The 13,087-nt window shown below is 33.1% G+C and overlaps 1 protein-coding gene across 1 annotated transcript; it reads right to left on the reverse strand.

Moving 5' to 3' along the window:
* Positions 1-84: 84 nt before the first annotated feature.
* LOC139093975 (mucin-5AC-like) lies at positions 85-10,237 on the reverse strand. The gene is made up of 10 exons (XM_070644840.1): positions 10,019-10,237; positions 5,164-5,425; positions 4,148-4,241; positions 3,940-4,083; positions 3,673-3,879; positions 3,525-3,603; positions 3,192-3,251; positions 1,870-1,929; positions 1,553-1,689; positions 85-834 (listed from the first exon to the last, which is right to left on the reverse strand). Exons 1-10 carry the CDS (start codon positions 10,101-10,103, stop codon positions 421-423), a joined length of 1,542 nt encoding a protein of 513 aa, XP_070500941.1. The 5' UTR covers positions 10,104-10,237; the 3' UTR covers positions 85-420.
* Between the last annotated feature and the right edge of the window lie 2,850 nt (positions 10,238-13,087).

Raw genomic sequence — 13,087 nt, forward strand, 5'->3', positions numbered from 1 at the left:
AGATTTTTCCTTCCGCATCTGCGAATCTGCTTGTGTGGGGTCTGGAATGAGCTGAAATTCAATAAATTTTTCAAAGACTGTGGATTTTTATGGCATATTTTTTTATTACAAACGTAATCAATCTCGCGGTAAATTTGTGTATTTAAAGGAAGTATGAATGCATTACAGCCGAGATTTAATCTATAACAAAATGTTTACGTATCGGTACGGAATGTAAATTAAGAAGATGATGAAGTGGGTTTGGTACGATAAAAAAAATTGAGGAATAATTTGACATTTGATGAGATTTTTCAGCTGTTGCTTATTTTTATAGACATCGATACTCAAAGCTGTGCGAAACTGAAGGAACGTCCAAAAAAATCTCATCAAATGTCAACCTTTTAAAAATAAATACAAAAGTTTGCATGCTGTAAAGCATCTCTACAATAAATTGTCAGCACCATTATAACTAATTCCATTTGTATGCTGATCATAAGCATATTTGGCAGTTGTCGTTGTTTCTCTCGTCGTGTAATGTGTCGATCTTGGAATGTATGTCCAAGCTCCATTCGTAAAGCTGAATCGATAAGTATATGTCGGCCGTGATCCATAAGTATATGTAGCTGTTGTTGTGGACGGTCTTTCTGTTGTCACACGAGCAATTGGAAGGTAGCTAGGACCTCTGAATTTGGTTGTTGTTATTGGTCTTGTTGTTGTTGTAACAACTGGAAGTTCACAATTTGGATTGTTTGCTCCATTTGTGCAGCAGTATTTGCCTTTGCCTCCATTTACGCAGCAGTCTTTGTTGTTTGCACCATTTTCACAGCAATGAGGAAGAGTTCCACCGTTTTGACACTAAGGGGGATTGAAATGGGTTAGGTTTTTTTTAAAATTGTTAACTTAAGGCAGTACCGTCCAAACTGTGTGCCGCGACACGAATAAGCTTAGACAACACTAATTTAAGGCTTAGTAAGCTACAATCTTCATGGATAATTATAATTTTCTAATGTCTAGTCTGTAAATTCGATACAATTAAAGATTTGCGGTTCCATTGGCACTTTGAGGTCGATTTTTCGGGTATACTTCAATTGTGTATCTACCAAATACTCTAATGCACTTATCATATACTCTATGGCTGTCAAATTGAATAGGATGACCATTTCATACCATTATATGACTTACCCTAAGGGGCAAAGAGAGCGGTTTTAGGTATCGCAGCTTTATGCTTGTACCATGAAAGCATTCTCTTTGTTTCTTAGGATAGTACCCAAGATATTGACCTTAGTTGACTGTAATTCCCTAAATTGCAGTTTTTAGCTTCCTGGGTTCAAATTTCCAGGTATGAAATTTAAGCCAGACTAGATATAACAGCTAAGATCAACTAACATAGCTAGAGCATACTCAATAGTATCAAAAGAGTTGAGGTACACAGAAAAAACCGACTCCTGACGATCGTGAATCACAAAAATTCTTAAAAGCATCATAAATGAACAACTAGCATGAATAATCTTAACATTCTTAACTAGCAAGTCATTCTCATTAATCAACAATAAATAATCAGAACAGAACTTACATCTGGTCGCCTTGTAGTTGGTCTTGTTGTTGTAGTTACTCCTCTAGTTGTCGTTGTTGGAACATACTTCTCGGTTGTGCTTATTTTCGGAACTGAACAATCTGGTGTTTCTGCTCCATTAGTGCAACAATATTTACCTGATTATGTACATGACAGCAGATTTAGTTAATTATGAAACAAAGAAGAATACACAAGGATAAATAACTAAAATTAGCACTGATGTTTGTCAGCATTAATTTATAAAGCTTCAATGTCAATTAAAGTCTAATGCTGATCATCATTTAAACATATGAATAGCTTAATTGCTTGCGGCTTACCTTTACCACCGTTTGTACAGCAGTCAATGTTATTTGCTCCGTTTGTGCAACAGAATGGCCCTTTATAAATAAAAGAGAAAATCAACATGAGATTTTAAGCTAATTTTATGTTTGTTCAAATATTTGCTTTGTCCTGCCTCTAGGTTGATTGAAATTTAGTGTATATTATTGTTTTATTTTTGGGTATATAATATGGCGGAATGAGGCACGTGTACATGTTTTGTTAATGAATTACACCGCTTTGCAGATGATGTTCGTTCGATATTTAGTGTAGTGGATTTTAAAGCTATGCTTATTGTTTGAGTAGTGGTTATTAAAGGTAATCAAAGTATGTTTAAAGCTTGGTATAGCACAGGGATGAAGATAAAGAGACGTTTTAAAAGTTTTTGACAATAAAATCTTCATTTTTCTAGGATTTAAGCTTTCGACTCTATGAGTTCCAAAACAACACATAAGGTATAGTCACTTTAAGTGACCGAAGTCACTTGAACAGAGTTCGAAATCGACTCGAACTTAGTATGCAAAATTCAACTCAAGTTGACTCGACTCCATACAAAATCCAAGTCGACTTCGAACTCTTGGAAGCAAGGACGTAGTCATAAAGACTCTCAAGAAGACGTTTCTACTTGGAGGATACATTAGCTTATTTTTTATAATTTTAAGAGGAATGTTCGATAGAGTTTTCAATATCCCGAACTGGGAGAAGTTATCGAAAGATAGACGTTCTCTAAACGAGGCAATGGGCCCTTGCGCGCCCCAGTTAAGGAAGTAAGAAGTAAGTAAGTAATAGGAATGCTAGTGTCCTATCATGTCAAAGCATGACGTATAGAATGTTATATACTCCACTAAGTTTTGTTTCTGTAAGAATAATGTTCAAAACATATCAGTAACTAAGGGAGGGGCTTACAAAATTGTCTCATGAAATTTGATTACCAAAACAACAAACTGTCAATTTCGGAATCGCACCTAATTTTATAACACTCCCTGAAAAATAGCATGAATTACTGACGGAACTGAGAGTAGAGTAACAGTCATAATGAATGGTTCCTAACCTGGGAAACCTCCAAAACATGCACAGAATCCTTCCAACTTGATACTATCTTAACTATATCCTGTAAGTATCCATGAAACACAAACACGTGCTTCAAATTATTTCACATTCCTCAAAAATGCGTCATTATTATTTCAAAACTCCATACTTGCTTCATACCCATTCAAAAAAACATTTAATTCAAGACAAAGCAACCGAAATCCGTTTTTAAATGAATAAATAAATCTTCAAAAGACATCCATTGTCTATAATTTATTCGATTATAAATTACCTGATCCGTTATTTTCACAACAGTCTTTGTTATTTGCATTATTAAGACAGCAATATGGACCTAGAATGAGAATAAATATTCAAATAAGTCAATTTACATTGGAAATACCAGAATAATGTTCAGTAATTCACATGTCCGGACTTAAATGTCAAGGAAGGTGTAAGCATGCATGCTAATTAAATTATTAAATGTTAAGTACATTAAATGATATTTTTAAGCTCATAAATCGCAATGCTGTCAAGGTTCATAGATACATAAGCTTAAACATTCAGCCTGACTTAATCTCATCATGTGATTGAATTTAATTGCGGATAAATGACATAATTTAATTACCTTTTCCATTATTAGCACAGCAATCGGGATTATTAGCATTATTCTTACAACAGAAAGGACCACTTCCGCCATTTGGACACTACAATAAATCAAACATGATAGCATCATTAAAAGTTATTAATTTATCATCCCAAAATGTATGACTCACTGGTACAAGAGTCGATGTCGACAATGGTGGAAGATATGTAGGAGCTTGTGTTGATGTTCTTGCCGTTACCAAACGTGTCGTTGTTGTTGGACGTTGTGTCGTTTGTGTTGGAAGTTCACAATTAGGTCCCTTACCATTATTTAAACAACAATCAACATTATTTGCACCATTTTCACAGCAATAAGGAAGTCGTCCTCCATTTGGACACTGTAAATATATCTCATAGATCATTAATATTCATATTTGGTAAATGTTTAGGATGCTTACGTCTGGCTTCTTTGTTGGCAATTCACAATTTGGATTGTTTGCACCATTTGTGCAACAATAAGGACCTTTACCATTATTTTGACAGCAGTCTTGATTGTTAGCACCATTTGAACAGCAATAAGGAAGTATTCCGCCATTTGGACACTGTAAGATGATGATTAAAGTTAATTATTTTAACTGATTTGCATAATTTCTGTTCGTCACTTACGTCAGGTTTTCTTGTTGTTGTAGTTCTTTGGGTTGTTGCTCTTGTGGTAGTTGGTGGTCTTGTTGTGGTTGCTCGTGTAGTTGTGGTTGGTATTCTGTGGTGAATAAGTCATTAATTAAGCTATGAATTAAGATGTTGAATGCAAAATTTGATTTTGATGGATGGCAAGACAGTTTATGCAAAATGTTATAGAAGCATGAAATCACTGCCAAAAAAATTAGCTTGAAGTTCAATCTCAAACCTTTGTTTCTTGATTAATCGATCAATAAATTTTGTCAAAACATTCGGAAGTGGATTGAGTGTTAAATTGCAACTTTTTGGAAGGCACACGGTCAAATATTAAATTTTGCTATGTCCATGTCAGGATGTCCATGCATTGCCATGTAATTGTTGAATTATAATGTCTATCTGCTTGACGGTAATTAAGACGTCGGCACAAATTGTGAACGTAGCGTAGAGAAGGCTGAAAATCAGACTCCGGCCAGTATGAATCTGGACTAAGAATAAACGATACGTTGAGGCCAGATTCAGGCTTGCCAGAGGCAGGTTTTACGTCGTGTGTCATCCATAACAACTTCCGGGTTGATGCTACTGGATCTATACAACTATTATATACTTCAAACGGCGGTCAAACATATATTATGCATTAAATCAAGTGAATTCATTTGACAAGCTGACATCTATTGGTTATAAATGAGCTACCCACTCGGATGATCAATATTTAAATATATAGGGTTCGACCAAAAACTGCAAACTAACGTTTCTTGTGTGTTAGATGCAATTTGGAGTGTTTGGTAGATTTTTGGGAATGTAGAAAGATGAGAATATCAGTCTGAACTTTAGAAATTGTCGATCTCCATAGCTAGAGTAGTTCTTAAGCCAAGGCATGGATATTACAGCACAAACAAGTCATCCCAACAGAGCTTATCATCAAAACATCTAATTTTCTATATTCTTGCATCATCCATTCCAAAATACCTTCCATAAAAATTAATTCAAAAATTCTCAATACTTACGGTGCTCTCCTCAGACATTTACAATCACAATCAGCCATTCCATTTGTTGTCGCGAACGAAAACTGTGAACTATCGCCCTCGAGTAGATCAAAGAATCCATTATTTTGGACGAATTTTAAAGGCTTGGCATCTATCGCATTAGTTTGCGATTCCTGAAGCACAGTCATAAATTTATCTTTATCAACTTCCATTGTGACAACACTTGAGCCACTTGTGGATTCATCATATGTATAAAGAATTACGGCTTTGACACCACCACGTTCTGGAAACAGAGAATTTTATGTCTTTTTTATTTCTATTTAAGGCAATTTAATATTTAGAATTTTTGTAGGATGTTCTATTGAGGTATGAGAATATAAGATTAATATTATACTTAGTCCAAAAGGCATGAAGGTCATAGAATAGATTAAGTATTAAATTATACACTTTTGTTACAAATTATCTCAATTCTATGAATTTCTCAAGCTTCAATTTATGATTCGACGTTTCGTTTCGCGAAATTATAGCTGCAAATTTATTAATGTTGTTTGAGGTAGCAGATGTTATGTTTATTTGCAATAAATATTAAATTGTTTTGTCTTTGCGTCTTTTATCGCTGATGAAATTTCATGAGAATCATTTAAAATTTTTAATTCTGTTTTTGAAAAATATAATAAATGTTTGAAGCAGGTTGAAGAATAGAAGATGAATTTTAAATTATATTCACTCAGTTATTTTGGCTTGTCTTTGTTGCTAGGTCAATAATTCACTTGATATATTAAGAGACTGTTCTTTATTATCTTCAATTTCTTAGAATTTGTATATTACAGTTTACTCTAAATTGTCCAAAAAAGTCAAATATTCATCGATGTTGTTTCGAACCCAAACAGTACACGACTTCAATCTAATGTTCGACAATTGCATGTGAGTATGCAAATAATTGCACGTAATTAATAACTCTACTTAAATTTGAAATTATACGTTGCTCGATGTACATATAAAGCCTGTATAGATTTCAAATTGCTGCATTTGCATTATGTCACTCGGGGAATGAACGACCCTAACAGACAAAGAGAATACTTTCATGGAACAGAAATACGGAACCACTACGGTACTTAAAAGCAGTGTCTTTTTTGTTAGAACTGATCAACATTAACCAGAAAGACATAATGCTTCATTTGGGAGCCATTTAGAATCCATATGGAGTTCAGAGTCCATAAGAAATCGGAATGGATTTTATAAACATTCATTTGCTGTGTATGGTTCGCTCGAAATTATTTAACACAGAATGAGACGGTTTTTAATTAAATCAAACATATCAGAGCCTTGACATTGTCACAAAGGAGTCTTTTTGATTTGTGACTCGGAATATCAAAAACTAGAGTATCGGGAGCGCCCGTGGCGCCCCATCTTCAGCTTTTCATAGCTTCATGTGGCATCACATTACACACACATTCCCCCTGATACCCCTCAATTTTCGGCTTCACATGGCTTCCGTTCTTGTATCAGCAAAGGAATTGGGTGTTTATAATATAGATTGAATCAAAAGTCAAGTGTAAGGAGATGGATTTGAGGCAATTAGAAATGGAATTAAGTCCACTTCTTTTTTTTAAAAAAAAAAAAATGGAAACTCCTTTTTGAAACTCCAAAAAGAAACAATGCTTTTGAAAAAAATTAAAACATGGAATGTTTTCAAGCAGATAAGTTATCTTACTACACTATGGGAATCGAACCATTTCCTCATTAATATCATTATTTTCTATAGTCTGTTAAGCCAAACTCTTGTCCACATAGACGATTTCTACATATTGAACAGTTAAGCTTTTCAACTTATTTAAAATAATTGGAAAATAACTCTAATTTAATGAGAAGCTTAAATGAAGATATATGACAACATTAAGCAATTCATGCATGAAATGCAATTAACATTCATGCATTAGATCAAATTTTATTACAATTTTAATCTTGTATGTGAATGTTAATTTATTATTGTTATTATGGGTCATTATCATTAAGAATTATTGAATTTATAGTGACAAATATGTCATATTAAGTTTCAATCAACAAAATTAATTCCGGGAGGTCTTCGACTTGAATAGATTTTATTTGTGTAGCGATTCCATTTTTGATGAAACAACAAAATAATTTGTAAAGAAGCTTAAATTTATAATTTTGAATCCTTTATAACTGCAATTAAAGCAATGAACTCAATTCTCAATCTAGAATCTAAACCATCATAAAAATCCATATCCAAAAAGCTTCCTCAAACTATTTAAATGTTAAATTCATCAACTCTATTTTGACTATATCTCATTGTCTATTTACGATCTTCATTCATCACTTTATAGTGATTGAATCTTAATTAATTTATTGAACAAAGCAAATAATGAATTTATTATTCACAAAAAAAATGCCAAAACAGCTTCTTTTGTTTGACATCTGTGTCATCATCATTGGAATGTCCTTTTTCACACACAAAATATATTGAAATATTCTTTCCACGAGAATCCACAATTTATGCAAATTTTACACAATTTTAAAATATTCATCGTCCGTAAAATTAGAAGATTTTTATAATATCAACAAATCTTATGGACAATATTGAAGAATTGACCAAGTTTCGTTCATTGATGCTGATTCATTCTTTTGTTTCCGTTAGAAAAATCCTTGGACATTTTTTAACACATTTAATTCAATAAAATTAGCAATATTCATAATTATTTTATGCTAATTAATGCACAATTTACATATCCAACATTAAATGACATTCAGAGGACGATCAACACTTGATGACATCGTTCTACACTTGGGTCTTAATTAACTCACTTCAACTCTTAATCCATTGCCACAATTTTAAGTCACTTAAGTCTTCTTCTTCCTCAATAAAAGAGGATTATTCATGAATTATGTTAATTGAGCTATGTGAGATCTATGGGATTAGAGCTGTTCATCATTGAATCACATCGGAGGTCCAAATAACCCATTTAATGTCATCCAGCATTGCTAAACGACCCCCAAAATCTTCAAGCATGCAGGTTGAAAAAAATCACTTTCGATTTTATTTAAACTTCTTCTTTCTCATTGACTAGCATCATTATTGTCATTATGAGCACTTGAATGCCATTTTCTGCTGATCATCATGTTTTATAATCGCAATAGTAAATAGGCATGAAGACTCTTAAGCGCATTTTAAGCGAATCCATTTATGAAGCTGCTTTATGTACACAAAATAGATCTTTGTAGGATTTTATTATCTAGGTATAGTGACAACTATACAGACGTGATTGATTTATTATGCAAATTATATTGCAAAATTTATTTTTTATGATGATGTCTACAATTATTGAAAATATTAGCGATAGCAGACGATTCATGGCATTTTGAACTTTTGAAATGCATAAGCTTTGAAACTTTTTGTTTTGATATGAACTAAAGTGTTAGAAGTCAATGAACGTGAGATGATGAGATATTGTGAAATTTTAGTGTTGCATCATAGTACAGGTGTGATTAATATCAGGGTGGCCATTCTTACTGATTCTTTTGATTTCTACTAGATATCCGTGTAGATCATCTAGATAAATGTGTGTAGATCTTGTAGAGCGACACAACGGAGTGTGGCTACAACACAAATGAAGCTACAGCACATTTTGTATCTTCAAATATGTAAATCCGTGACAGATCCTTAAAGGATCTAAGACGGAACCTTTCTTGTGTTGCTTGTGTTGAGGTTCTTGAACAGCCAAGGATCATTCTCTCAAAGTCGATAAATACAGCATTGTCTAATTGAGCATGTTCTTTAAGCGATGACACACTAGCGTGTCGCGTCACACAAGTCTGACACATCTGAATCAACACATTGTTTATTTTAGTTCTTTAAATAAATAAATATCATTGATTTCTAACTTCATCAATTGAAAATAAATCCTTGAAAGGAAACTGCAAACAGCTGCAATTGCCAAGCCTTTTTGCTTCAAAATGACTACTTTTACACAATAACAATCACAGCGTTTTTATTTGATTCTAAGTAATGGTCCATTTCACTTTATTACTGATGAGAAGAAATTTCTCATGAAATTATCCAGCTGTGAAAGTTTGTAAATCAATACTACTTAGAATCTTATTGAATTAATTGAATGTTTGCGGGTGGGTGAGCGAGAGTTAGTCAATTGATTTTCTATTGATTTTGTTCCTTTTTTATAAAAAGTTGAATCATCTGAGATGTGATTTGTGGTTTGTTCTTTAGGATTCTTTCACGAGTGAACTTAAAACCGTTACCACTTGCTTTAAAATAGATGCTTTATCATGGTTTTGTCCATTAGATTTTTTGAAGTTTAAATTAATCAAATTGCAATTTTAACTTGAAGTCACATAATTGAAACAGTGAATTAACTGGTTAATCAGAAGGTTCGAATCCTAGAGTTCTTAAAGCAGTAAGGTTGGATACTATTTAAATCATCACATTTTTTATTCTTTTTATAATTATTTTCATGAATTTTAAATTCTAATTTTTTTTAGAATATTCAGTTCATTGTCAGAAACCAGACCTGGAAGTCGAGTTGAATTTTGTATCGAGTCTAGTCGAATTTCCTACACAAAATCCAAGTCGAATTCGAGCTCTAACTCAAACTAAAGTTCAATTACAAATATGATAAATTCAATTAAATCCATTCCAAAAACTATGCTTCAATTCCTTCATCAAACTAATAATTTTTCACTATTTATCTCATGTGGCTTTAGCGCTGTTGTAATCCTCAATTCATCAATTCCCATCACTTGTCGTGGTAGCAAGACATTTTTATTATATTTTATATTCATGTCCATATCTTCATTTATTTATGATTGCACTATAGTCATCACTTAATGATGAATAACTCACTTGCAGCATCAGCGATTATTACAGCATCACTAATTAATATTATGAACACTAGAAGTATGGATGGCAGTGTTTGCTTTTTCATCATTTACTGTATTTAATTTCCTTTTATTAATTACGGATTTTTTTTCTTTCTCGTCTTTTTTTTATTTATTAAATAAAGAAAAATTACACACAAAAAAAATAATTCACTTAATAGATGTTTATAGCCGAAAATATCCGAAACGAGTGACCAAAAAATAAACTTTGCACAGGTTTATAATTCCAAATAAACTTAATATTTTTTTTTCTTAGAGAAGAAGTGGAGTTTACGAGGTAAGAAGACGCGCGTCGAGCTTGAGATTGAATGAAAGAAGAAGATGATGATTTTTTTTTTATTTTCGTACTGTTTATGAATGTATGCAAATCAGTTATAACCACAACTTCTTGTTACGTTTAAGTCGTGAATCAAACGAAAAAGGAAAATTCTTAAATTTCTAATGCGCGTATAACCCCAATGGATAGTCATCGGATGAGTAAATATTGATTATTGGTTTCAAACAGGATTTAGTTTCCCGAATATCACAAGTCGGGTTACGGCTGATCGATCCGAAAAACGACACTAGGCTGGTGTGATTCTGACTAGTCTGACTCTGAGTTGGAGCCGAATCCGGTTTGAATATCTAATAGCACAAGTCGGTTGATCGAAACGACATCCGACACTAGACTAGCGAAACTCTGACTTGGAGCCAGATTCAGATTGAATCCCGAAAAGCACAAGTCAATTAATCGATCCGAAATCTGGCCTTATGCGGACTTAAGTCAGATTTGATATGAATCCGAAATATCTCAAGTTGGTTGATCGATCCGAATTCCGACACGAGACCGGCCTGATCATAACTTGGAGCCGAAATTGTTTTAAATCCCGAAAGGCACCAGTCGGTTAATCGATCTGAAATCCGGCACCAATCCATAATAATAATAACACAAAATCGTTTAAACGATCTAAAATCCGACACCAGGTCAGCGTGACTGTGACTTAGAATTGGAATCAGTTTAAATCCTGAATGGCAGATGACGTTTATTAGATCTGAAATCCGGTATCAGATCGATGTGACTTCCGCATGGTGCCGAATACGCCCCCATACCATGTCAGAGTCACACCAGTCTGGACCCGGATTTCGAGACTCAATTAACCGACCTGTGCTATTCGGGTTTGACTTCTTTTTATTATCTTTTTTTAGAGAGAAGTAAAATGTTTAATGTGTTTTCGCCGGTGTCTTTAAATATACTACAACTCCTTGTTTATACGTTTACACAGTCAGCACAGCTCACTTACCATCAAATAAATTTTAATGTTAAATCAATATGTTCTAATAGTTTTACGAAAAAAAATATTACTTATTATTATTATATATTGGTGACTGCTCTCAAGGCATTCTTGTTCTCATCATTTACGATTTAATTAAATTTTTTTTTTATTTCTATATTTTATTTTATTTGTTTAGAGGTCTTCGATAATTCATGGAATCATGAGCTTTAAGTCATAATAGCAAATATACGGGAAGGCATATTAAAAGGCGTTTGGAATTTATGTTCACAGTTAAGGATATTGACATTCTAATGACTTTATAGCTATGTGTAGTACCTTCAAAAAAAAAGATGCGTCTTCCTAAATTTGCGGTTGGTAATCTATTGTTAAGCTTTGGATAATTACTCAATGAGTAAATAATTCTGTTGCTAAAGGAACTGGAAATTGCTGTATGTTTTGAAAGATTTGAATAATTTCTTCCTGCTAGAAGCATTTCCGGATCATTTTTGTTGAGGATTTGCGCCAACGGCTTTTTTATATTCAAATTATTAATGCTACTAAGAATTAGTTGATTTTCCTAAGATTTTCCCCTTTTATGGTTGTTAGTACCCTTACTTTTTTCTGTTGGCTCTTGTGAAGTATAACATTTCATACAAATTTCAATTAGTTGATTTTGACCTTTTATGGTTGTTAGTCCCCTTTCTTTTCTCTGCGAGCTCTTGTGAAGTATAACATTTCATACAAATTTTAATTGATCCCTAACAAACTCAATTAGGATTCGACCTTTGAAATTTCCCAAAACACGAAGTTGGCTTCAAAATCGTAGTCAGCCGGACTTTATGTCCAGTGACTTCAAACTCTGTTTATTGCCGCCAAATTCCTAAATTCTTCTTTTGATCAATAATTCACACTTTAAAACAATTTAGGAAGCATTCTTAAATATTCAAAAAGTATCCACTTAATGCATGCTAATTTCAACAGCACTGCATGTTAAGGAACTAAAATTTCAAGTCTTGCACGATCTTAAAATTAATTCATGCATGCATAACTAAACATCATCATTCGATTATTGAACTTGATAACAACTTTGTTTATTCATTGCTATAGTAATTTTTATGGTGATGCACCTACCATAGGACACTCGGTTAAGTCATTAAGGCTTACTTTCAATTAAATTCTTAGAGTTTAATTTTGAGCTTAATGTAACCGGATACTTTTTTTAGACAATAATCACCTTGCGTATTTTAACAGAATCAATTTTCGCTTGACTGTTAATGATGCGAAGTTGGCCTTGCATTTCTGGAATCACTTTTTATACATTTTATCAGAATGTACGTGGATTTGATTATGTTTGGGGAGATTCAGCAATGATGTGCAAATTGATAGTTGTTGCCATTCTTATCTTACTTCCCAAAAGTTAGTCCAGACTAGAACATCCGAAACCCTTGATCCCTTCACCCCCTAACTCCTCGACGTCATACCCAAACCTCCCGAAGGTTAAAGAACTCATGACATGAATAATTGATTTTTGCATATAAAATGAAGTCGGATTTAATTAAAGGCAGCATTCACACCTAGATGACATTTTAATGTAGGCTGGCAAGATTTCTATTCCTTCTCGAGACGAAGGTTAATATTTGCATAAAACTTTGCGACGTAGTAGTCGATTGAGGGTATTTATGCTTCTGTTAGTATATCTGACTATAAACATAACTTTGAGGATCGGCACAAATAAATCATGATTCAAAAAACCTGTTGGAATGAATGTTTATCGATGAATT

The sequence above is a fragment of the Chironomus tepperi genome, unplaced genomic scaffold (assembly GCF_022539635.2).
Source record: "Chironomus tepperi strain 1889 unplaced genomic scaffold, CSIRO-AGI_Ctep_v1 contig_346, whole genome shotgun sequence".
Lineage (NCBI taxonomy): Eukaryota > Metazoa > Arthropoda > Insecta > Diptera > Chironomidae > Chironomus > Chironomus tepperi.